This window comes from Hippocampus zosterae, chromosome 13 (genome assembly GCF_025434085.1).
Source record: "Hippocampus zosterae strain Florida chromosome 13, ASM2543408v3, whole genome shotgun sequence".
Lineage (NCBI taxonomy): Eukaryota > Metazoa > Chordata > Actinopteri > Syngnathiformes > Syngnathidae > Hippocampus > Hippocampus zosterae.
The window spans coordinates 12,754,653-12,779,850 of NC_067463.1; the positions used below are offsets into that span (position 1 = coordinate 12,754,653).

At 42.1% G+C, this 25,198-nt stretch overlaps 1 protein-coding gene and 1 long non-coding RNA gene across 2 annotated transcripts; one reads left to right on the forward strand and one right to left on the reverse strand.

The window, feature by feature from the left end:
* The first annotated feature begins 5,278 nt into the window (after positions 1-5,278).
* Positions 5,279-11,392, forward strand: LOC127612786 (fibroblast growth factor 20-like). Its single transcript, XM_052083582.1, has 3 exons — positions 5,279-6,224; positions 7,728-7,831; positions 10,271-11,392. Exons 1-3 carry the CDS (start codon positions 5,918-5,920, stop codon positions 10,514-10,516), a joined length of 657 nt encoding a protein of 218 aa, XP_051939542.1. The 5' UTR covers positions 5,279-5,917; the 3' UTR covers positions 10,517-11,392.
* A 725-nt stretch (positions 11,393-12,117) lies between these two features.
* On the reverse strand, positions 12,118-24,879 carry LOC127612803 (uncharacterized). Its single transcript, XR_007965953.1, has 3 exons — positions 24,790-24,879; positions 13,530-13,706; positions 12,118-12,296 (listed from the first exon to the last, which is right to left on the reverse strand). It is a non-coding gene; the product is annotated as an uncharacterized LOC127612803 (long non-coding RNA).
* Positions 24,880-25,198: the final 319 nt, after the last annotated feature.

Sequence of the window (25,198 nt, forward strand, 5' to 3'; positions counted from 1 at the left end):
ACTCTATCGCGAGAAGTGATGAATGGACAGTGGGAAAGCGCTGTCCATTAAGAAACCCTTATGAAAACCAATCCAAAAGCTAAACTTTATTTAAGTCAATGAATAAGAGTTTACACCGTTAATAACATTTTGGGAGAATAATTAATAAACATGTTTAAGGTCATCACCTCATTTTTATTCAGTGGTGAGGGGTCAGGGCCAGCAAGGCCTCTGCTGGCCGAAATACAGAATCACTGACCTTCATTTATAATTTAAATTCCAATATTTGTTGTATGAAATGGTATTAATTTATTCCCATCACTCTAACTTAATTGCATAAGAATTGTCTTGGCTAAATGGATAAATCGCAGTGCTATTTACAATTATGAAAAAAAAATGAAGATAATTTCTCTTTTCTTTGTTTTTATTCCTGCTGCTTACACCACCATGAGCGAGGAGGCCTATTGCAGGCAAGTCATCATAACTAAACTTACCTCTTGAACAGAAATGTTGTTTATTCTGTGTTGTTTCTGAATCCTTTAAGTTGCCTGTATCATTTTGCTAGTTGCACGCCAAATTCATAGCATAAAAGGAATGGGAATTTTTTTTTCACACGTGGAAGTTCCAACATAATTTCAGCAAAGCCCCGAAGGCCAAGCTTACAAGGCTGAGTGGGTGTGCTGGTGACTCACTATAAGCGTAGCCACGAGTGCATGGGAAAATTATGGACACCTCTTCTGTCATGCTTTTTGTCTATGATAGGTTGGTCTTCCTCGGCCAAATGGTCTCTTAAAAACCAAATTAGAGGCATGAGATGAGTAAAGGCCAGAGAAAATGGTTTATTGTCCTGTCAGGTTCACACTGATTATTGTTTTTATTTGTTTGCTTGTTTTTTGAAAACTAGTGAGATGTCATTTGATCAGATTTGTCCTCTGTACTCACTCTATAAAGTATACATTTTTTAAATCACATTGCATTTGTGTATTTAAGGTCCACTGTGGATGGCCCTGCGATTGGCTGACAAACAGTTCAGGGTGTACCCCGCCTACTGCCCGAAGTCAGCTGGGATAGGCTCCAGCAACCCTCGTGACGATAATGGACGGATAAATATCTTCAGATTTGGAAATCAAATGACTTTCATAGGAGAGACTCTATCAAACTATTGTCGAAGATCAATTGTCCATTAAAGTCAGTAGCTACATGTGTACACCGGCCTGATTAAGTCTTTCTTATGGCTTTGAAGATCAAAGGATCGAGAAGAAATTTCAGAGAAGAACCTGTTCACACATGAAACAAGTTTCACCCTAAACCATTATTCCATTTAACCCAATGCTCACATTGCATCAAATACTTCACTCACAAACAGTCTTTGGTCCAAAATAATCCTATTTTAATATGAACATTACTTACAATGTCACTTCTCTTTTGCACCTGTAATACTGACGGTAACACAAGTAGGATGTAATACGAATGTTTCTGTTGTTCTAGCATGTATGGATGATTATGTATTTTAATAACTTATTCAAAACTCCCATCATCCCAGTGATCCTAAAAGAAGGGAAAATACAAGTAATGCTCAATAGTTAGATGGAGTGCCGGATAAATGTGATAAAATCACATCTTGTGCATTGAAAACTAATAAAAGTGGCTTTATATTGCAGGTATAATGACTTCCTTTTCCATATACTACAGTTCAGCCATATCAATCTGACAACAATGCACAACACCCTCAGGCTACATAGTTATTACCTTATTCAGCCATTCGATCAGTGATTTCATTGTGTAGGAGGGTGCAGGTTGGGATTGGATCTGGGACCCTGGGGGCAGCCTCCATGCACCTCCTTCATGCAGACATAGTTCCTACATGGTTGGCTTCACTCTGCCCCATGCCATTAAGGAAGCAGTAAACCAAGAAATCATCTAGCATCGAGTCATGTGACCCTGGGAACGCTTCACTTTGCACCTCGTGTGGAAATGTGTCATTGTAGTTAACGTCTTCATTGTGACAAGATCAATATCTAATATATCAGGATCTGATCAGCCTAGAGGCAACGCTGATCAATCCCTGGGGGGGGGGGTACTTTCTGGTCATTAATATTAATGAATCAGGGGAAAGAAAATGGTTGGGTGCAGACCCTGCACTGAGCACTGGGTGTTTAAAATTTAAACACACCCAATACACATTCATATGCAAGCCTAATCACCCAATAACCACATTATCCCACATTGTCTCTTGTTCTTTTGTCAGTTTTTGAAGAAATAGACATGAATACAAAATGATCAGTGGCACGTGCATATGGACACACACCCACACACATACCCACAAACACAAAGCATGCACAACCTCACCTTCAAGTCATTTATTAATGCAACTCCCCAGGGAGGGGGGCAGCTGTGTGTCCATGTGTGTGCATGGCCACCAAAATCAATGCAACATATAGCTGGAACTTGGGCTCCGGGTTGAGACAAAACTATTTCCAACAAACCGAGAAAGAGTGTGCATGAAAAAAAGATGTGAAATTCCTTCATGTACAGTCGTGTGAAACAAGGCATTTATCCATGCATCATACCCAGTTTATCGTCGGTATATAGATTTTTTTAAATCAAATTTTATATGATACTGCTCACAGCCAGAGTAGCAATCCTGCATTTATCTGAGCTCAGGAAGAACTAAGACTTGTAACGCTCAAATGTCCACATTGCAATGTATAGAACGAACGGAAAGCTTGTGTAACCAGCATCTACTACGGATGTGAACCAAGCTCCTCTCAAATACTCACAACTCTAAAGTTGTATGGATACGACATCTTTGCAAGAGCAGAAATGTTGACACAGCTCCTTACATTATGTGTAAAATGATAAAATCCCATTGCTAAAATTGGTAAAACCACGTACAGTTTTGTTTTTGGGGTTTTTTGGACTGGATTTTCCTTCCTACAACAGGGATGTTTTTTTAATGGTTCTTTTTACCGAATGGGTTCCCAGTAATTTGATTCCAAGGCATAATTTGTTTTTTTGCCTGGAATTCTGTTTATCAGTTCCTCTTACAACAACAAAAAAGAGAAAAAAAACTGCCACTTTGCTGCTGGTGAGGCCGCTTAAAGCGTCTCACATGTCTTGTTTGATTCAGCCGACGCTGTAGAGTGGGAAGCAAGGAGCAAGAGGAGGATGTAGGAAAGAATAGGTACTAAAAGGACCATGGCGTCACGTTGTCGGCTGAGATTGGGCTCACGTCATGGCAAGCTCGAAGAACAAGCACAATACATTTTTTAATTTGGAGAACCGTCTATCACTGTGGCGCTCACCCCAAGAGGCTCCTTCCACTCTCCTGGGAGGTGACCATTTCTAAAAGGTGTGTTTCTATGATCATGTGGAAGGTAATTAGAAAAAAAAACAGGCCAAATATGTTAGTATTTACTTCACTCTTGAATATATTATGTCAAACGTTTTGGATCAAGTTGAATGCAAAAGGGGCACTGCAAATATTCCCAAATGCTACTAGCCCGAGGTGCATGTATTGGGAAATTATCCACTGAAAAAATATGTACTCATGGACTAAAAGAGAGCTGATATCATGGTAGGAATAATATTTAAAAGCTCTCTAAATTTAAAGTTTTTGTATCAGGTGGGCTTGAAAATCCAAATCAAGTCCATGTATTTCATTTTCTGCGGACCAATGAAAGTGAACCTGGACAATATGCTCAGGCACTTTGATATCTTGTAAAAAACTGCATTCAGCTTTTCGGTCTCTTGAAATTCTTTGAATTGATGTATCACTAAGGATGCATTACAAATTATGAGTGCATCTTCGATTCAAAGTTAATGATATTAAAGAGTGAAAGCAAAGAACCCCATTATTCTAATTTCATTTCCTCACCCAATGAGGATCTAAAAGATATTTTCTTTGAAAATCCCATGCAGACATTCATACTCTACACAATTGTTACAATCGAGCATCTCAATACAGTCATATGATCATGGACTATTTTGCTTTTATATGCAACTGTTGTTTTGTTTCTTTCCTATTTATTATACATAACTAAAAATAAGGGGTGGCCCAGTAGTCCAATGGTTAGCATGTCGGCTTCACAGTGCAGAGGTACCGGGTTCGATTCTAGCTCCGGCCTCCCTGTGTGGAGTTTGCATGTTCTCCCCGGGCCTGCGTGGGTTTTCTCCAGGTGCTCCGGTTTCCTCCCACATTCCAAAAACATGCGTGGCAGGTTAATGGAACACTCTAAATTGTCCCTAGGTGTGAGTGTGAGCGCGGATGGTTGTTCGTCTCTGTGTGCCCTGCGATCGGCTGGCAACCGATTCAGGGTGTCCCCCGCCTACTGCCCGAAGACAGCTGGGATAGGCTCCAGCACCCCCCGCGACCCTAGTGAGGATCGAGCGGCTCGGAAGATGAATGAATGAATGAATGAATAAAAATAAGGGTTTGCCCTCACTGATCTCTCAAGTTTCAAATAAAGGCGTGAATGAATGGCTGGCGAATCTCTGCTGGTGTGCGCCTGCTAATTGCTTTGTAACGTCCCTTTCTGCTCATTTCAAACTGGTCAATGTCCAACGGGGGGAATGTTTGAGATATACAATTGAGAGCTTTGTATTTAAGTACGGTACAACTATTTGTAACACGTCATTTATCAACACATAATTTGACTGCGCAGCCTGCAAACAGTTTCTGTAAGTCCAATCATCACCCGTTTAGGTCGATCGGAACCCCTGTTTTTCTGACAGCATGTAGGCAAAAAAAAAGTCATGCATTACAAAACCGAGTGTCATGTGTCGGGGTAATTTTGGAGGCCTGCAGTTCAAACAGGTATTTCCCCACTCCGGGTTGTTTTCGCCTGATCCTCTTACAAGATCTTCTCCACTTTGAAGCGTGTGTGTCTTTGATTCGCCCTTTCAGACCACAATTAAGGATGTATGAGTTCCAGTGCTGTTCAAAGACACCTGCCAAGATCAATGATGGGATTGACAGTCAAGTGATGTCGTTTGCACAGGTGTGTACGAGCCGCTGTGTGTGTGAGTTTGCCCCTGTACGGGCCTCGTAAATGTACTGCTGGCTTACATAAAACTCGAGGGCAATAAATCAACAGCCGTCTGCGAAAATTACGCAAACGGGGGCTTTCCTTCTCCTTCTCGCTGCACCCGAGCCATTTCGATACGGGGGGGGGGGGCGTGCACGGGGCGTTTGGGGTAATCGCAAGATCACTTTCATTGCTGTTTGGCACACGCGCACATTCGCGCAATGTTTATTCTTCGCACCAAGGTCGCTGCACTCGTGTCAGTGCACAAACGCTTGATTGGTTGAACAGGGATCTCCTGCCATCCCATGATAACGCCCGAGCCCACCAATCCATTTTCCACAAAGTAGTTTTCATTCGAACGAAAACATAAGGCCGTTTTAGATGCGCTTCAGTCAGCGAGTGCTGGGCTGGCTGTCTTGAGGGGCAGTGCTGAAATGCGCCATAAAGGAGGAGATCAGGGCTCATTTGCATAAAAGATCACTCGGGGCGAGTGCTACCCTGAGTGCATTATATAGACGTAAGCTGCGGCTGCCTCTTGCGTTATCCATTCTGTCGCTGGATAGTGCGGGAGACCGGTCATAAATAAAAAGTAAGAAGTGAATTCAGGGGGGGAGGTAGAGGAAGAGAAAGAGAGAGAAAGAGAATCCCCTCCAACGTGCATCGGAGCAAAGAGGAGTATCCCGAGGAGAGGCAGCGCACTGGCGAGATGATGATGATGATGATGATGATGCGGTGATAAACTGCAGCGCAGAGGAGGAGACCCGACGCGGTTGTGCAAAGCGGGATGTCCGCATACATCCGTTCCACGAGGTGCTGATTAACTGCACTGTAACTTTAACTTTGCGCTCCAAGAAGCGCTACGGAGCTCCACTTTCGGGTCTAGTAAAGCGGATCGGTCCGTTCGCACTGTGATGGGGGCAGCAGCTGAGGTTGGGATCTTCAACGGATTTCTGGACAGCTTTGGCTCCGCGGGTGGTGCTCATTTCCTTCTCACCCCGGCCGGCGCGGTGGAATACGGCACGGTGAGCGGACTCGTGCGGCAAGAGCAGCGGCAGGAGCACCTGATGTCGTCCGAACGCCTTTCCCGGAGCTTAGCGGACCTCAGCCACCTCAAGGGGATTCTGAGACGGCGACAGCTCTATTGCAGGACCGGCTTCCATATGGAAATCCACCCCGATGGTACCGTGCGGGGCACCAGAGAGGACCACAGCAGATTCGGTGCGCAAGTCACTATTGTCCTTATTTTTATTGTATTATACTGATTTTAATGCCTCGAGGTGAAATTGAACTTTCTCTCCGTTGTATTGTTACGCAAACATTGAACAAAATCACTCGCATGCAGGAATGCAAGGAGAGATGTCTGAGTGAAAGGGTGCTCTAGCGTTCGACAACAGCCGGGGAGCACATTAGCATCTGTTCAACAATTTGGCTGCCACTATATTTATATTCTGCAAGACCTGAGCCTTCAACATCTGTCTGGAAGCTCTACTGCCACCCCACAAGTATCATCACCAGTTTGGCTCAAGGGTAAAACACAGGCTTACTCTCGCTGTTGATGTGAGAAATTGATTTTAACCCTGGTTGTAATGCATCGCCTCCAAGTTTAGAGAAGCTCACATAAAGTACAACACGGAGTCACATAACACAACTCAATTTTGAAGAACACAGTGTTTAACCCTGGAGAACCCAAGAACCCTTTTCTGCTTTGGAAAACGATCAATTGTACATTAAATGACTGCACAATCACTGAACACCAAAATATATGTATTTTCAAATATTCAATGCTTTAATCGTAATTTAGGATTAGGGCCAAATTTGACCCTTTGGGATTTAAGGGTAGCATTTGAGTAGCAGAATTTATAGGGGCCGATTTGACCCTGTGGGTTCTCCAGCATTAAAAGTCGGATTATGATTGCATTTGTGTATAATGCACTGCATCATGGTCTGATACATGAATTTATTAACCAACCCACCAACCCCACCTTTATAAACAGCTCTTTCTTAATGTGGGATGCAACACAGTTCTATACCAAAGTGCAGCCATTCATCCATTCATTTTCAATACTGTTTATCTTGTATGTTGTAGCCGGTCAGGATATTGCCTCCCTAGAACATCCACGGCAGCCCTTGCATATTGAACGTACTTATAAAACGTTTTACCACTGTGACGACAGCTGCTGCAATATATTGAGCGGCACTGTCAGTACTGGGGTTCCATAAGAGTCCATTTGTAGCGCATAAGGCTGACTAATAGGCTCCACTAACTGTTTGACGAAGGCAAAAGACGAATATGTTTCTAAGCTGCAAAAGCCAAGTGTCAATGAGACAAAAAGTACTTTATATGCCGAGAATGTACGCGTGGTGTTTTCTTTTCACATAGATTGAAAGCTTTTTATTTCGTCCTGGGTTATAAAGATGATCAAAAGCTTTATCATAAACATCAAAGTAGGCCGCGTAAAGATTTATTTTTGCAGCACTGAGGTAGTAACTCTTCTGGCACTTGATTCATTCCCCCTGAGATCCAAATGTGACTTCACGCCAGAGGCCATTCCAGACATCTAACCTCACTTCTTACAGCTATATTCAAGTTACTGTAACTCTGCTCGGAGATTTTTACTCCTTTGGTTTAGAAAGTAGATAGGTATTACAAACCATAAGATGACGTTTTGATTTTTCCTGTCAAAGAGTTCTGTGTTTTAATGTGTTTTAACCTGTGCTCAGGTATTTTGGAGTTTATCAGTCTGGCTGTGGGGCTGGTGAGCATCAGAGGTGTGGACAGTGGCCTTTACCTCTCCATGAACAGCAAAGGGGAACTGTATGGATCGGTGAGTATATTTTTGTTTCCAATCATAAAAACTCCTGCGTTACCTCATTGACAATGGCGCCTGGTGGAATTTTTGCCAGGGGAGTCGTAGTCAAATATACGTACATTCATTTTATTATCTTTTCATTATTAGTAGCAGTAGTCTCATTGCACAACGTGCATAAAGAAGGAAGAAAACTGCACCTCCTGTATGCTTTATGTCAAGGGAGCTATTGTAGATTTTAATGAGAAGACAACATTGGAATCAGTTATTTATGATTAGATCACTACTACTACTTACTACCTTTTACCATTTATGTACAGCAGTTTCTTACAGCTGCGGTTGTTATGCAGCACTGTATAAATCAAGTTGAGTTTTAACTAAATTATTACGTGACATTCAATTTTAGAAAGGCATTTCAATTATTTTATTTTTTTTTTAAAGCCAAAGGTAAACACTATGTTACTCCAGCTGTGGCTTGCACTCAGGCCATAAAAAATCATGACCCTTCACCGATAAATCCATAGGAGCTTGTCACATAATCACGCTACACAATTCCCCGACCAGGGCCTTTCTTAAGACAGCTGAAAAGAGTGACAAGTGCAGTCTTCACTTCAGCCTGCCTGTAATTTTGTTAAAACACCTATGATTAAGCCCATAAATCCACGATACTTGTTCTTAAACATGCAGCTCGAGCTCTACGTTCTCCTCTAGAAACGCGTTGAAGTGACTCCACTTATTTGAATAGAACGGCAAAAGCAGATTTGCTGTACAAGTCTTACTGAGCGCAATGCTACCTGCTGGCCATATCGGATGGGGCAGGTTCCCATCAAAGGCAGGAGCCACTCAGAACAGCCGGAAAGGAAATGACTTTTGCTATTACGGTATCTCTGTTTAAACGTAGAATTCAGCGTCCAGTGGTGCACAAGACGTGCTTACGTGGACCAAACGCCGTATGTCACATATTTAATGAAAGTCTGCCAGCATTGTCGTCTGTGGCCAAACTGGAAGTATATCATCGATTGCGACACCAGAGATAAACAAATGAATTTTCCTCATCAATAACTTTTTACTATTTATCCTGCTTATCTCGAAACAGATATACATTTATGATGTTTAGATACAATACAATACAATACAATACATGCTGATTTATATAGCGCTTTCACAACAGCGGCAGCTGTAACAAAGCGCTTTACAAAACAGTTAACATAAAGTAAAATAATAAACACAACACATAACATAAAACACGGACAGTCATGCGGTCCTAACCACTTTTCCGTCACACGCTTTGTTGTTTGAAGCGGTTTGAGATGAAAGAGGAGAGAATCAAAGTGTCCTTTAACCAGTGGATCAGAGACGTCATGCTCAAAATGTGCACACGTCGGCTACAAGCTAAGTTTCAAAGTCAACAAGAAGCTGTAGCATCCATTGACGAAAAAAGAGATTGGTTCACTTCTCCTGTCCCATGGAAATCCATTTCAATTCCAAGCGGCGACTCACGGTTCCAAATACGCATCGGCGCTCTTCGCCAACGCTCCTCTCTCCTCATCCTCAACTTCAGCGGCCATCCATCCAGCCGCACCAACGCCAACTGTCCAACAGCGCTGACATAGCCACTGAACAAATCGGGGTTGTGAAAAATGCTGCCCATTACTGGCGCAAAAAACACAAGCGCCCCAGGTCTGTCCAGCACCGACAGTCAATGGCGCCGACATTCCTCCCAATCAAAATCTGTGCTGGTACAGGCGTGCTGCCGAGAAGGCGCAACCACCAAGCACAGATACTGCTCCTTTGACGAATGTCGTGGCCAAAAAGCGCTGAAAACAGTCCATATCGGGTCCACACAATGAAACAACAAAAAACGTGACAAAACAAAAGACAAAAACAGCAAAAAAAGAACAAAAAAAGCAAGGCTCTTGAAGAGCACTTGCCGAAGGCTGCCTACTCGGGCGCCATCTTGGGGAAAAAAAAAAAATGTATTTGCATTATCATAGTTCCTTTTCATCATTTGATGATGTGCTTTTCAAGGTGCGATCTCTATTGACGATCCGCCACTGCTCATTTACCAACGGGTGTGACATTCGAGATCACCGGTGTCAAAGTCAAGGCCCGGGGGCCAGATCTGGCCTGCCTCATCATTTTATGTGGCCCGCAAAAGCAAATCAAGCATGTCAAGTTCCATTATGCTTGCTAAAGTCTGAACCAAAATTTCAAATTGTCATATGTAATCCACAATAACAGTCATTATTCTTGACTTCTGAATTTAAAACTAGTTATCCATCCATTTGTTGTGCGCTGTGTATGTAATATGTGGAGGTGATTAAACATTTATAATGGTTTCCCAAAATTCCTAACGGCCCTCCAAGTCAAACCATAACAACAATGTGGCCCGCGACAAAAAATGAGTTTGGCACGCTTCTTTTCGACTGATAACCTTAATTTTCTTTGGTTTTGCAGCAAAAGCTATCAGCAGAAAGTGTTTTTCGGGAGCAATTTGAAGAGAACTGGTACAACACCTACTCATCCAACATCTACAGACATGGAGAAAAAGGATCATTTTTCTTTGTTGCCCTGAACAAAGACGGTACACCACGGGATGGAACGAGATCGAGGCGACATCAGAAGTTCACGCACTTCCTACCGAGACCTGTCGATCCAGACAGAGTACCAGAACTGTATAGGGATATACTTGGACAGAGCTGAGGCCAAACCAATGTGGGCTAGAAACAGAACTGAAAGGGATCATGTGCATCTCATACTTGCCTTTTGAGGGGGACGTTTGATTCAAAAGCGGTTGAAAGAAATGCATCAGATCCAGACTGCTGAATGATGGTACGGTGGAAGGATACCGACTCTCTCCGCACCACTTTGCAAGGGACTTTGGCAGAAAAGCACCAGGAAATGTCCGGGATAATGCAGCAGAAACGGAACCCCCAAATATTATTGCCACATGCAATGGCATCAGTAGCTAAGATGGATTTTCTTTAAGTCTCCATGCTACCAGCTCGTCCAAATTTGCATGTTTAAGTGAACGAAGGAAAGTTAAGATGAAACAAGCAGATAGGCGTTTCTTTTTTTGTTTTTCCTGCCGCCTTTCTGTTTTATAGCTACACCTTACTGAGGCTGCTAAGTAAACCACTTTGAAAAATGTGTAGCCCTCTATACAGAATGGCTGGTTTACAACAAAGGGTAGTTTTATGCACTGGAAAGCAGCCATGTTTGTGCTGTAGAAGGGAGTGGAAGCCATCTATCTGAAAGGTCCTGATTGCTGATGCACTGAAAATGAAAATGAGGACGAAGACAAGCAAATTTGTATGGACTTCCTTTGTGGCGGCTGTGCTCTGCTCCATACTCTCATACTCTACGACCCAGTGAAGGAATTGTACTGTTCTCCTCGCTGATTGCAGTCAAACGACAAGCACAGAGTGGACACAAGGAATTTAGAGGCCAGCAGACAGATTGTATTCTTATTTATGAGGCTCTAAATCCTGGGACAAACAGTATATTTATTTCCTATATTTATTTATTTTAAGAATATATTTTTACAGGGACGACAAAATAAAATAGAGAATCTTTTTCTGCTATTTTAATTTGTGTGTCATTTCTGCATATTCATATGCTAAAATGTATACTGCTGCATCTCCATGTTCGGTAAAAAGAATGTTATTTTCCTACAAAATGTAGCGATCTTCAAATTTAGTCGACTATTTTGATCCCAAACCAACAAATATGACAATTTTTTTGTGCATTAAAGTAAAATTTACAGAGAAACATGGTTTCCATGAATGAAACTGTATATTTGCCATTGGCATTACACTGGAGTTTAAGGTTTTGGTCAGGAAACAGGAGGCGTTGAGTTCAAAACAGACAAGCTACCATAAGCTAAATACTATGTCAGAGAGTTAGCTTCTTTAAACAATACATATGTAAGAATGTCAGCTAAAATTATTCAGTAATATTCATGGTAATTAATCCCTGTGGCAGATACGAAACATAGTTCAAGTCCTCATAAATCTACAGAAAGATTAAAAAACATTTTCAAAGGTGTGCCAATGTGGATTAAATGAAAAGGATTTTTCTGTTTTCTCCTACATGTTATTATTCCGGGCAGGTGTTTATTTCACAAGGGCAGAGGCCCAACATAATGGTTGCCTTGGCAAAGGTCTCTAGAAAAAGGAGATTCGAGAAAATAGTAATACCGTGGGTGCCATGTTGTGCTTTCCTTTGTTGCAACAATCTACACAATTGGATATAATATTTATCTCGTGACAAAAAAAAAAAAAAACCAACAACAACGTCCCACATAGATTTCAACTGCAACCGTGTTTTATATACGAAACAAAGGGAGTCACATATAATTAACAGTAAAATTCTCCTTGAAATAGTATGTAGCATGGATTTCATGGCTAAAAAAAAAATCAAGGAGGGTGGCAGATGTCAAGACGTTTAGTTCATTGAAGCCAACTACATGCTGATGGAAGCACTGAAAACAAAAGGGGAAACATAACATGAAGTCATCAGTGTGAAGAGACAGTTTGCACTTCCACTGACATTCACCGCAATTAACAAGTGACTGGTAGGCCGGATGCATTGCTGCAGTCTTTCATCCTCTCCTTCATCATTCCTTTCTTTCTCTCTTCACCTACCCACCTACAGGTGAGTCATGCCTTTTTCTTGGAACAACCCGGAATGAATATACCACTCGAACAGAGTGAGCACAGATATGCGTAAGAGTGATTGTGTCAGTAAGGATGTCCCACCGTCAATCAAATGTTTGTGCTCGAACGTGTGTGGAATCTTGCTGTGCATGCCACAAATTTCTTTTCCTTTTTAAAAAAAATAATAAAAAAATACTGAACTATTATTTAATCTTCATTGTTTGAAATGTCATATTTTTATATTATAATGCAGATGAAAAACTAACGAATGTTGAATGGAAAAAATATCTTCTCTGACCCATAAAAGTGTTTAAAATGATGTTTGACGCTTTGACTCATCAACCTCGATCCATCCATCAATCAATTTTCTACAGCGCTTTTGCTCCGAGCTGGAGCTGAGAGGCACGGTATAACCCGGACCTCTCGGTAGTGTATCGCAAGTCACATTTGGACAGTCATTAAGCGCTCATATTCACAGACAATTTAGAGTGTGCACTGAACCAAACATGCATGTTTTTGGAATGTGGAAGGAAGCTACCCATGCAAAGATAACCCGCACAAGTGACAACTTGCAAACTTCACACGGGAAGGCCTGAGCTGTGATTCGAATGGCGAACCTCTGAAGTATGAGGCAGACATGTAACCACAAAGCACTATGCTTCCCTGCTTCATTTCATAATTCTGGTTTGCCTTCTTGTGTTTGCTACTTTAATGCGAGTCTGGTTCTTGCTTTGATAGAGGAAATTAATCTCCAAAGAGTTAATGAAGATGCTGACAAGTAGTGAACCTATCAGGCCGATGTCACCTTTGACCTCAGCTGCCCAACTGATGTCCTCAAAGCAGCGAGTGACTGTTAGTTTTTCACAGTTGCTAAATGACATTTCTTGAAACCTCCTACCCATTCTTCAAAACCTTAAAGGCAAAATACAAAAATCCGAACTCCATTCACAATTGAACTACTCTGAAAAAAAATGACATTGGTGGGCCACAATTTAATCATACGCAACATATGTATAAGCGGTGTTAAAAAGGGATCGATGGATAAATACAAGACTTACTTGATTGTCAAATTCACTGAGATTCATTCTCCAAAATCTCGCCTGTGTGTGGCATCTTGCCGAAGTGCTTCACATCGCCGGCTGTTTGATGCACTTTCTGCTCATGTCAACGATGAGTGCTTGTTGACGTTGGGAGAAAAGAGCCATGCTTCCCCTTCATTCTGCCACCTTCCAATTCTACAAAGAAGAAAATGCACTTACAAGCATGTACAGTCAATAAAACATGTCATGTAAAAACCATTACAGGATTTATAGTATAATTTTCTGTCTGCCAAATGGCATATGTTGTTCAACAAGAAAATAAGAACTACTTTCCCCACTCTCTTACCAATGCTGGCCACAGAGAATCTGTTCAAATTGGATTGGACTCTTTGACCGGATTCTCTCGTTGTCATTCCATGAAGGAGTACGCCTTGTACAAGTGTTGAGCGAATTTCAGCTGCGATGAATGTTTTCGTCATTTTTCTCATTTCAAGGTTTACCATTTTCACGACATACAATTTCGTAACACAAATGTATCTCAGTGTAGAATGTGGATCAGCTTTTGCAAAAAGGATGATAAAGATGATAGATTCAATATTTTAAAATGTAAGTACATCTCAACAGGATTAGCCAAAAGAGTTTTAGATTTTAAAAATAAGTTGAGCTCACTGCAAATTTCATAACATAACATAAAATGGTGACAATCATGTCAGGGCACATTGTAATTTGATTTTTTGACAACAACTACTTTGGCTTTTTGAATCCGATTTCATTTAAGGGAATGAAGAACCTCCTTTGACGTAAAACCAACCTTTAGAAGCAGGGAGAACATTGTGTCTCGTTAGGAAAAGAGTCAGATTGGATGTAATCCCCTGATAGGGGTTCACAGTGTGCGGTGAGAGGACCTCAGAGCCAGAAAGATGGCTGAGTACCAGCATGTGTGTGTGTTTGCGTGTATATTGTTGTTCATACCAGGACAGAGTGAGGAAGGAATGGCTTGAAGGTTTCTAAGAAACAGGTGGCTTTGTGAGAGGAGGTATTACCAACAGTAACGCTGCATGTGGGTTCGAAGTGTTGCAGCCTGTCATGCTGCAATCTTCCTTTGAAGTGTGTGTGTATTTGTGCGCGCGCGCTGGAAGGGGGAGGCATGTTTATATGAGTCAAAGTAACTGCATAGATTCATGTCAGCACAACGTTCATGTACGTACGTGCATGTGTGTGTGTGTGTATGCCTGTGACTGAGAGTAAAAAAGAGAGAGACAGTGACTGTGTGTGCGCCAAAGTGTGTGTGATCTATGAATCTGTGTGAAGGTGAGCCAGGGGTTCTCCTGACCAGAGGCATGTCTGACTGATGTGTGAGGGTGTGCGTATGTGTGTGTGTGTGTGTGTGTGTGCACATGCATGCGTGTGAGCGTGTAGTCTCCTGCCTCCGAGTCCTTTTTTTTTTTTTTTTGTGGTGCAGTCCTCTGTGGGATTTTCCATCAAATGGTTAGATTGCCCATACTGGATTCGGCATGCAAGCAGCCATGAAGGAATAGGCGTGGATTTTAAAAAGTAAAATTGAGATGAACAATGCAGACCTGGTGCTTGGCAGGGTCATTCTTTGGAATATAATGTACAGAGAACAATGGGTTGGACTTTTTTTTTTTTTACTTTAACACTTTTGACCATGTAAGCTTTCTATGGCAATATTTTATGTTCATATATTTGTTTATATGTTCAATGAACAAACTAAAACAAACCAAACATGTTTCATGTCTCCTGTCTAATGTTCTCCCACTACGGCCCTCTTTGGTTGCCGAGGTTTTTTAAAAAAAATAATTTTTGCATTATACCCTTGTGTATGGAAAAGTAAAGCCACAGGTGCCAATGCGCTTTTCAAATATTTAACGCTCGGGGATCAGTTAAAAAAAAAAGAAAGAAAACCCCCCAAAGATGCTTATTTGTCATTGCTTGAGGCAACGGCCAACCGTTCTCCAACCAGTATGTCACATCAGACGCAACCCCGCCAGACCATCCATCCATCCATTTTCTGAAGCACTTTAGGGTCGTAGGGGTGCTGGAGTCTATCCCAGCTGTCTTCGGGCAGCAGACGGGGGACACCGTGAATCGGTTGCCAGCCAATCGCAGGGCACACAGAAACGAACAACCATTCGCACTCACACCTAGGGACAATTTAGTGTTCAATCAGCCTGCCATGCATGTTTTTTGGAATGTGGGAGGAAACCGCAACACCCGGAGAAAACCCACGCAGGCCCAGGAAGAAGATATAAATAAACTCCACACAGGAAGGCCGAAGCCGGGATCGATTCCCATGACCTCTGTACTGTGAGGTCGACGCACTAACCCCACCAGACCTTGCCTCTAAAATGCACATATCTAAACACATGGGACCCTATTTTCCTGCCCAGTGCAAGTCTAGCACAAAGCACAGTTGAATTGTCTGAATGGGTGGAGTTTTTTTTGTTTTGGGTATTTTCTTAGACTCACACAGGTGGGAAGATGGCACTTGGTCAGTCGTATGCCGCTGTGGGAGGGAACGTAGCCAACTCCCAGCCAATCAAAGAGGCTTTCCTCTTCCCTTTATAATCAGGGTAGTTGAAGCACAAACAGATCGTACGTCCATGTTTGAGCTGCAGATTTTCACCTATTGCAGAAACGTCTCTTATGTACTGTATCGACCATGATGAACAGGGGGTCACTGGAGTCCAATCTTTGGTTTATTTTCTGAAACGATTACGTGATAGTTTTTCCATGCGTGTCTTGAGATTGGCTGACAACCAGTTCAGGGTGTCCCGGCATACTGCCCGAAGACTAATAAGTGAATCTCATGTGAAGTCGTGAAAAGTGTTATGTTTTTTTTCCTTCCCTCGCTCATCCCTACATATTGGTCAAGGACCCACCTCCCCCTTAGCCTCTGGAGAGGAAAAAAAAAACCCTCCCTTTTTTGGCCATAAATGTGTGCTCACTACACAAAAAATATGTTCCCCATATGTTTCTGGATATCATTTGAATTTGCGTGTGTGTGTGTGCGTATACAGGATATGATTTCAATGCCTTTGGTGCCAGGGCCTTTAGTACTTGAGTAAATCACCCTACCAGGGCACTGAGGAAATATGGTAGTTTGTAATTCTTCAGAGCTGTCAACACATTTCCGACACTATGCCATCAATGACAAGATGTGTGAATGAAAGCGCGTGTGCTCGTGTGCATGAGATGGATGAGGAGTTTTGTTTTTGCCAAAAGGCAGGCAGGTGTGAAGGCGATCCCTGCTGGTCCGTATCTCCAAAAGGCGGCACCCACACACGGGCTATCTTCATGCGGTTGACAACGCACGTGCGCACACATGCAACATCACACGCGCGCTGTCATTCATCGCCTCTCTGTGCGTGAGAGTAATGGTGCGAGTGACTCAGCTGTGGTGAATTCAGACAAAACAAACTTCTTGCCCAATGCTCACAACAGATATACCGCTTTTGACTAACAAATGATTTGACCGGTCGTGACTCCTGACAGAACCAAGAGTGACTACTACCCACACCTTTAGACACACCCCATATACATTTGAATGATATTAAACTTGACATGGATAATCTTGCCCTTTGTGTGTGTGTGTTTTTTTATTTTGGTGTGATTGTACCCTAGAGGGGTACTAGTCTCATTGACAAAGGAAAACTATGATGAGATCCTTAGAACCGGAAAAGAAAGTGGCACCTGTATTTCTGTCGTAGCTGCTCAGTAAAATATCTCAAGCAAATATCAATAATATAAAATGCAAGATGGCTTAACTTCTATTAATCGTGGGAGCATGATGCATGAATTTGACCACTTTCAATCAGCATCTGTCATTAAAGGGATCATCCCATGTCCGATTTTTTCACTCAAAAACTTTATGTATTTATTGATCAGGAAAATGAGATTAGCTTGCATTTTCAATTTCATCAATTTGTTTTAAAGAGATCAGTAAATAACTAATGACTCTAAAACCACACCTTTCAACTGAATACAGCCACGTCCTACCTTCCTCTTTCTTTTGGTGGAAGTCAGCGGAAAACAATTGTACATATACCACTAATAACCTCAGGCATCAATCGTCCCCAAAATGTACATACAATATCTCAATTGCTCACTTGAGAGTGAGGAAATGAGCAGCTTACATGCAGGTTCTGTCATGCCAGATCTGTTTTCTTTGATAAGTCACCAGGATACACAAACACAATGCGTTCCGAAATTTTCGTAAGCTGAATTTTTCATGGGTCGTTATGTATTAGAGTTCAGTCTACAAGCGTTAGCTTGGCTTATTTTTTTCCACCCCAACACCACATCAAGGGAGTATAGCAGGTCCGCCACAACCTATTCCAAAATGATGCACTCCAAGTTACCAACACCAGGCAGGGGGGTTAGTTAGCCCTCTGGTGTCCATCCATTCATCTACTCAATGCAATGCATTCCCACTCGGGTCACGTGTGCAGGATTTTAGAAAGCCCGACTTTGAATTATTGTCAAGCCAAATTCTGGCCTATTGAGTTGAACAAAACTTAAGCATCACTAAATGTCTGAAAACTATGACCAATCACGATTAAAATTCATATGCACAATCCCACTCTTGTCCACATCAACCTGTAAAAAGGTAAAAATGATCAGCACAATATTTTGGATTTTGTGGCGGTGACATTGGCTTTTCTTCATAGGAGCTCACATGTAAGGTCAATAAAATCCAGCTGATCGCTTTTATATTTTCACAGAGCGGTGCATATGAATCACTGTATTCAGACACTAGGTGACAAAGCAAGCCAGAAAACAATAACACATCCATCCATTTTCAACACCGCTTATCCTGAACAGAGTCGCTGGAGCCTATCCCAGCTAACTTTGGGGGCATTACACCCTGAACTCATCGACAGTCAGTCACAGGGTACATGTAGAGACAAACAACCATTCACACCCACATCCACACCCTCACTGAGTGGGAACCGATCCTACGCTACCCGCTCACAAGTCAGGCGGGTGTACCACGACACCATCAGCGACATAACATTGCAATGCTTGCTTGATTCCTTCAATGACACAGTCAGGCTCAGGTGGAAAAATAAGCAGGCCCCACCTACAAATAATCGGCATTACAACTTGTGCGAAACACTTTGTCACCACGCGGCCTAAATTATTATATTATGATGAATGTGATTTTGTAGGAATGCACTGCACGAAGCTACAAAGCGAACAAACAAAATGATCCAACAAAGCGAGAACAATTTAAATTGCTCAAACAATCGTACCAGAATTCACCATTTCATTAAAGTATTCATTCAGTGGTCAGCTATTGAACACTTTCACATTTTATAAAATCAATAAATAAATCAACAAACAAATAATAATCATAAATAACAAATACCATGCTAATATTCAAAAGATGCTGAATTCATTCGTAGCACGATTTTTATTGTCCACATTCACTTGAGTGACACGATTACAAAGTACCCTATCCTACCACACAAACACGAACATTCGCCCACACGCACACACACCTCTCTGTCTGCCCCTCAAACGGGGTGGAAATAATTAAAGCAAGTGAGGGTAAATGGAAGTGTATTGAACTCATCTCTCACGCACTCCCACTCTGTCAATCGATCACTTGCCACGCTATATCGATCTCAAGCAGGGACTGCAAAAGACTCCTCTGCAGTGAAAGGGAAAGGAAGGAGAAAGGGAGGAGATATAAAGAGGGGTAAAGATTTGTGCATGACAATTTATATTATAGGCGGCATTTATTCTCAGTCTTATAATTTCCTTTAGTCGCCACACTGAAAAAAAAAGTACTTAACTTTCGGTTGGGCATTAACAAAAGGTGATTGACGTAATTTTCTACCCTTTTCCACAAAAATACTCACATGATATATGTTTAACACATTTAAATTATGCACAACCGATGTGCATGTCCAAATTAAGTAAATCCAATGCAACCCAAGGATTTATGTGGTCTCTTCTTTCAATGATTTTGAACCAAACAAGAGCCTTTCACTTTCACACTTCACTAGATTAACGGATCAATAGAACATTCTCCGGTCATCTGTGTGCCTGCGCGATCGATAGACGATATATCGAGCAGCCGTCATAAACACACCTCAGGTGACCTTGCGTGACTCTGCCATTTACTAATGTGCAACAAGAACAAACATGAGAGCTGCGGTGCAATGGAATTAACGGGGGAGAAGGAAAGAATAGATTTTTACTGAATATTCATCAGGAATTCCCCTGAAGGTCTTGACATGACAAATGCGCCTCCGACACAGCATCAATGGCAAAGGAGAAGACCGCGTCGACTATTGTTGAAATGCCGTTTTCTTGGCTTGATGTCAATTCAATTGGAGTTGAATTGATTATGTCAGGTTTTTTTTTTTTGGATCAATACAAACTGTGTTTGCTGACTCAGGTCCTCCACTGTGATTTGACTGAGATCCTTTGGTCCCTTTTCTACTAAATGTTATGGTAATTCAAATGGCATATGGGATTATTGGGGTCACTCTAAAAAGAAAATCGCCATAGTTTTTCTTCTTAAAAGATTTAGAATCATAGACATACTGTTTACCTGTGTTAATATGACCACCGTGTCTTGCCAACACCATCACCAATAAGAACAGTTTATGCAATGTTTCCACATTCTTGTGCATCGAGAAAGATCTACACAGACTGTTTATCTTTTTTTTTCCTGTCATCAATCCGACTTACCACAAATATGTTGCCACTTTTCCAAAACTAGTTAAAGACCAAATTAAATCGATCTTGACCTACCGTTCAATTTTTGAATAGAATCATTTTTCTTTTCAATTTTCAGGCCGTGTGAGCAGGAACATACTGGGAGGTGGGGGGTGGGGGACTCAGCGCGGGGATATTCATTGACGGTGGCGCATACGGCGGCCTGCATGCGGTGAAACATATTTGTCGACGGACTGGAAATGGACCAGCAATTCATGAAACTCCAGAAATTCCTGATGGGCACCACTCCCCTGGCTAATGAGGTCATTTTCTCAGAATATTGAAAACTGAAAAAGAAAATGCTCTTCTGATAATATTAAATCACCTGATTATTTTATCACTTGCTAAAAAGTCTTTCCCTTGAAATATTAGGACATGATTCTTGTAACATTCCTACTTGTTTTGTTTTCAGCATGACCAGTACGCTTTAGTTTGACAGAAATGGCACTGTTAATACAACTTTCCATTGAAGAAATAGTTAACGTGTGCGCACGAACGTGCATCATTGCAAAAGGGAGGTTCTATCAAAGCACGCTGGTTTTCTCCTTGTTCGTGTGACAGCTGAAACCGCACACCTGAAAAGCGTGACAGGGAATTTGACGCCCCTTTTTTCATGTGCAACTATACGGAAGTGTGTTTTTGAGTACGCCGAACTAGCCACAACCTATCAAGTACATCAACTTCACAGCACTTTTATCTGCTGCTAGCTTGTGCCGCTGTCACTCCAAACAGGGGATTGATCATCATACACACTTTGTCCGACGGACTTTATACTCAAAATTTGAATGGGCCAGAAAATAAGACAATAATGGCCATATTTGCAGGATGATTATTGTGTATTAAAATCTAGTGCATTGCAGAAATGATACTTGTGTGTATTTATTGTAACTTCACAATGAGAGTCAGTTTCAAATTGAGCATCAGAATTTGTAAGTTCATTATTGTTAATGTATGGAATTTATTTTAGGGAAGGGCATGCCCATTCTATTGACTTGTGGAACCACGTTTTTTGTATTTTTTTTACTCAGCATGGTCTATCTGTTCACATTGGTGGAGTTTAGGTCCTTGCGTTGCCCAAAATGTAGGAGACTGTGGCGAAAGGACGAGATGTGTGGCAGGTAAGAGGGGGGAAAAAGGCACCTAACATTTTAGAAAATCCACAATAATGTTGAAGAGACCATTTTTGAACGATTTATTCCAAATTACCAAGCACGACGTGACTACCGAGCATCGGCTGTATGTGTGACAAATCCACCTGCTATTTTGTCTCTCATTTTGATCCTCTGTCTCAGAGGCCGAATCCAGGCTGAAGCTGCCCAGCTGTGGAGCACGGAGCCTTTACATGTTAGGACAGGATGATCCACACAACCTGTCATTTATTGCCCTATGTACACATTTTCGCGCGCACACACACACACAGTGACAGGTGTGTTTTGCATACGGCTTGGAAGCAGTGACAAGATCAGTTGCTCTATGCAGTGTGTGATAGTGTTCCCATACTGATGCTTGAAGTCAGGTGGGCTGCCACATTAGGAACGTCTTTGAAGGTGTGTTTATGCATAACACAAACGCGCGCACACACACACACACACACACACACACACACACACACACACGCACGCACGCACACACCAGCTGTTTCTCTCTCTTCCACTACGCTTTGATGTCTGTACTTCGCCAATCCCCTTGTCTATCTTTCTTGCACTTAAAACACACACACACACACACACGCACACCACCAGCCAATGTTGTTACAACATAAGCCAAAAGAAACTCAAATCAACATTATTTAAACGATATAATACTTCCGCAACAGCCACAGCTGTAACAAAGCCCTGCACATAAAATAATAACACACACACACACCAATAAGCTGTCAAGACCTTCCTTATATTACCAAATCTGTCTGTTCTCTTCTCAGGCCTGGGCTGCAAGTCAATGGGATGCCAGTGCAGGGGGGGGGGGGGGGGGGGGGAGGGGGGGGGGGGTCCTCTCAGCACAGATCCATCTGATACATGCTAGCACCCCGACAGCAATCACTCTACCCTCCAAGTCACCCTTAAAGCCCCTGAGTCCCTTCTCTTGCCTGGAAGCCAGCTGCCTGCCTTACTCATGGACTCGGAACAGGAATGAAGGATGTTATTGTTGTCATCTGCACCCCACACCCCCACCCCACACCCTGCAGTGTGTGTTATGCATACTTTCTTTCTGTCTATGGAGCCCTTCACTGTCAATGTGGTGGTCCCTGTCTCAGCACTGTTGTGAACTCCACATTCACCTTTAAAGCTAGACCCCCATGTCCCAATGACCTCTCTTCTGCTTTGATTTCCTTTCCTGTCAGTGTCAACATGTACGCACAGGGGACAAATGTTTAGGGACACCTGACTACTCCTTTAGGGCAACTAACTACTCTTCTGGGAAAATGACTGTATGTTTGAGGCCATCATGGGAGATGAGAGATCATGGGTTACTGATTTTGGCTCACGGTCTCTCGAACATTCACCCAAAGGGCAAGGCACTTATTTTCTTCGACACAAAACACACTCAAGCCAACCTTTATGGAAAGTATGTCTCAGGGCAGTATTTTTGTAGACAGGCACAACCGAGCTCGGCGTAAAAAAATGGTGCATCTTCATTTTCAAACCAGTGAGAGTTTAGATTACTATGTTTGGGAATACGATGAACTGTGTTGCGTGCACCGTGCTCGGCGTTCCGGTGTTTTCTTTCGGACAGTTTAATAACAGAAATTAGACCTGACCTTAGACCACCGAAAAGCAGGTCTAAGTTGTAGCACAGGTGGCGCAATATGATTTTAATCAAAGCACAGGCAGATTATTCGCACAAAAAATTAGAGTGGAGGGTGATTTCCAAATGAACACTTCACAGTTGTGATCCGTGATCGCACTCGTCAACTTTACATCATCCTAAAGTGGAAGGTCTGCCTGTAGTCCAATATAAATGTATTTTGTGCACTACGATCTTCTGCATGGAGTCCAGTGAATCCATTTCGGCTTCCGCATTTTCAAAGCCTCTCCTATTCTGAATTTAAAGGAAAGGGAATGAGTGGAGCCACTGTCATTGGCCACCTTCTTATTTGCAAAAAATAAACTATACACTAGACCTAAACTCCGCTACATTGTGGCCTCTCACTTTTTACTGCACATCACCAGTGTGCCAAAATAGCCAAGTTGCTTTGAAAGCCCACGTGCGGGCTAACAAGCTTTCCACTTGCATGCTGATGATAGTTTGACTTGGCAACTTGAAGGGAACCCTGTTCATGGCTTTTTACAACGTTCACAAACAGCAGTAAGTCTAACGCCTCTGCACTACACATCTGCTGGGGGTTAAGATGGCAATATACTGTAACTCTCCTTCCTGTTTAGTTTTCAGGGACATTCATGAGTACACAGTAGTACCGGTACTTGAGTATTGGACCACTACAAAGATCATACATTCAGTTTGACCCGACCAAAATTTACATTCAAAATATTATTCAAGAAATTGTCAACTTGTCTTATGAGACTTCAGTTCATTCAGATGTCAAACTTTTTTTTTCACTTCGATCGACAACAGCGGGCTTAATCAGGTTTTTTAAAAAAGATGACATAGAGATGGGATAAAATGGTAAGTCACCACAAAAGGGGACACCACTTTAAATGTTTTGATCCAAATTGATGAGCATTGACAGCAGGTTACCTACCAGCAGTAACATCATCAAATGTAATTAGTTGGGGAACTTTGTGTACTTGTTTTAAAATCTTCCGTGTCATCTTTGTCCTGAAATGAGCAATGGTTTTACTAGGACCTCAAAGCTGTTGGGCCTACAGCCTATTTATACAGCCTAGCAGCTTTGTCTTCAGAAACAAATTATCTATTTAACACACACGTCATTTTGATGGATTAGCCTGGATTGTGTACTATACCAATTCTTGACAGGTGGGGTTTGAAGAGGCAGCATGAAATATTAATAGCATATTGAATTTGTGGTGAAGAATGAAAATGAGTGCAGCCCGGTAGTCCAGTGGTTAGCACATCGGCTTCACAGTGCAGAGGTACCGGGTTCGTTTCCAGTTTTCTCCGGGTGCTCCGGTTTCTTCCCACATTCCAAAAACATGCGTGGCAGGCTGATTGAACACTCTAAATTGTCCCTAGGTGTGAGTGTGAATGGTTGTTCGTTTCTGTGTGCCCTGTGATTGGCTGACAACCGATTCAGGGTGTCCCCCTGCCTACTGCCCAAAGACAGCTGGGATAGGATCCAGCACCCCCCGCGACCCTAGTGAGGATCAAGCGGCTCGGAAGATGAATGAATGAAAATGAAATGAGTGCAACGACAAATGTCTAAAAAGTCTTCAGCGATAGACCAAAGGTGACACAAGTTAAAGTTTTACAATAACAGTCTTTAAGCACAATCTTGCTCAGAAAATCACATGAATTCAAAATTGAGAACGTGGAGTAAATTATATAACATTAAGTGAATCAAAAGGCTTTCGGAGGAATCCGAGTTTATCTAAATTAATATACATACCAAATTTTTGGGTGCACCCCCACGTTGTGTTAACTTCAAGGCTTCCCATTGTCGGTGTGCATACTTGGACAGGCAGCCAAGTCTGTTAATCTTGTGATAATTAAACGAAGCTGGGCCAGGCCAACACCTAATTGTTTATCATACCATCCACAGTCATGGTTTTAAGAAATAAAAAGTTTACAAATACTAATGTTGCACAAAAACACACACACGCGCGCACACACTGATAATGCAAGCAGGAACAAAGCTTAAAAAAAGGCACCACTTAGAACTGTTTAGAATTAAGAGACTTTTGTGTTTGTGATTTTTAGAAACATTTGAATGAACGAGCCATTGGTCGCGGTATGCAAACTGGCGTTGGCCTTCTTTGACGTTTGACAACTCTGACCGGCTGATTGCGAGCGAATCG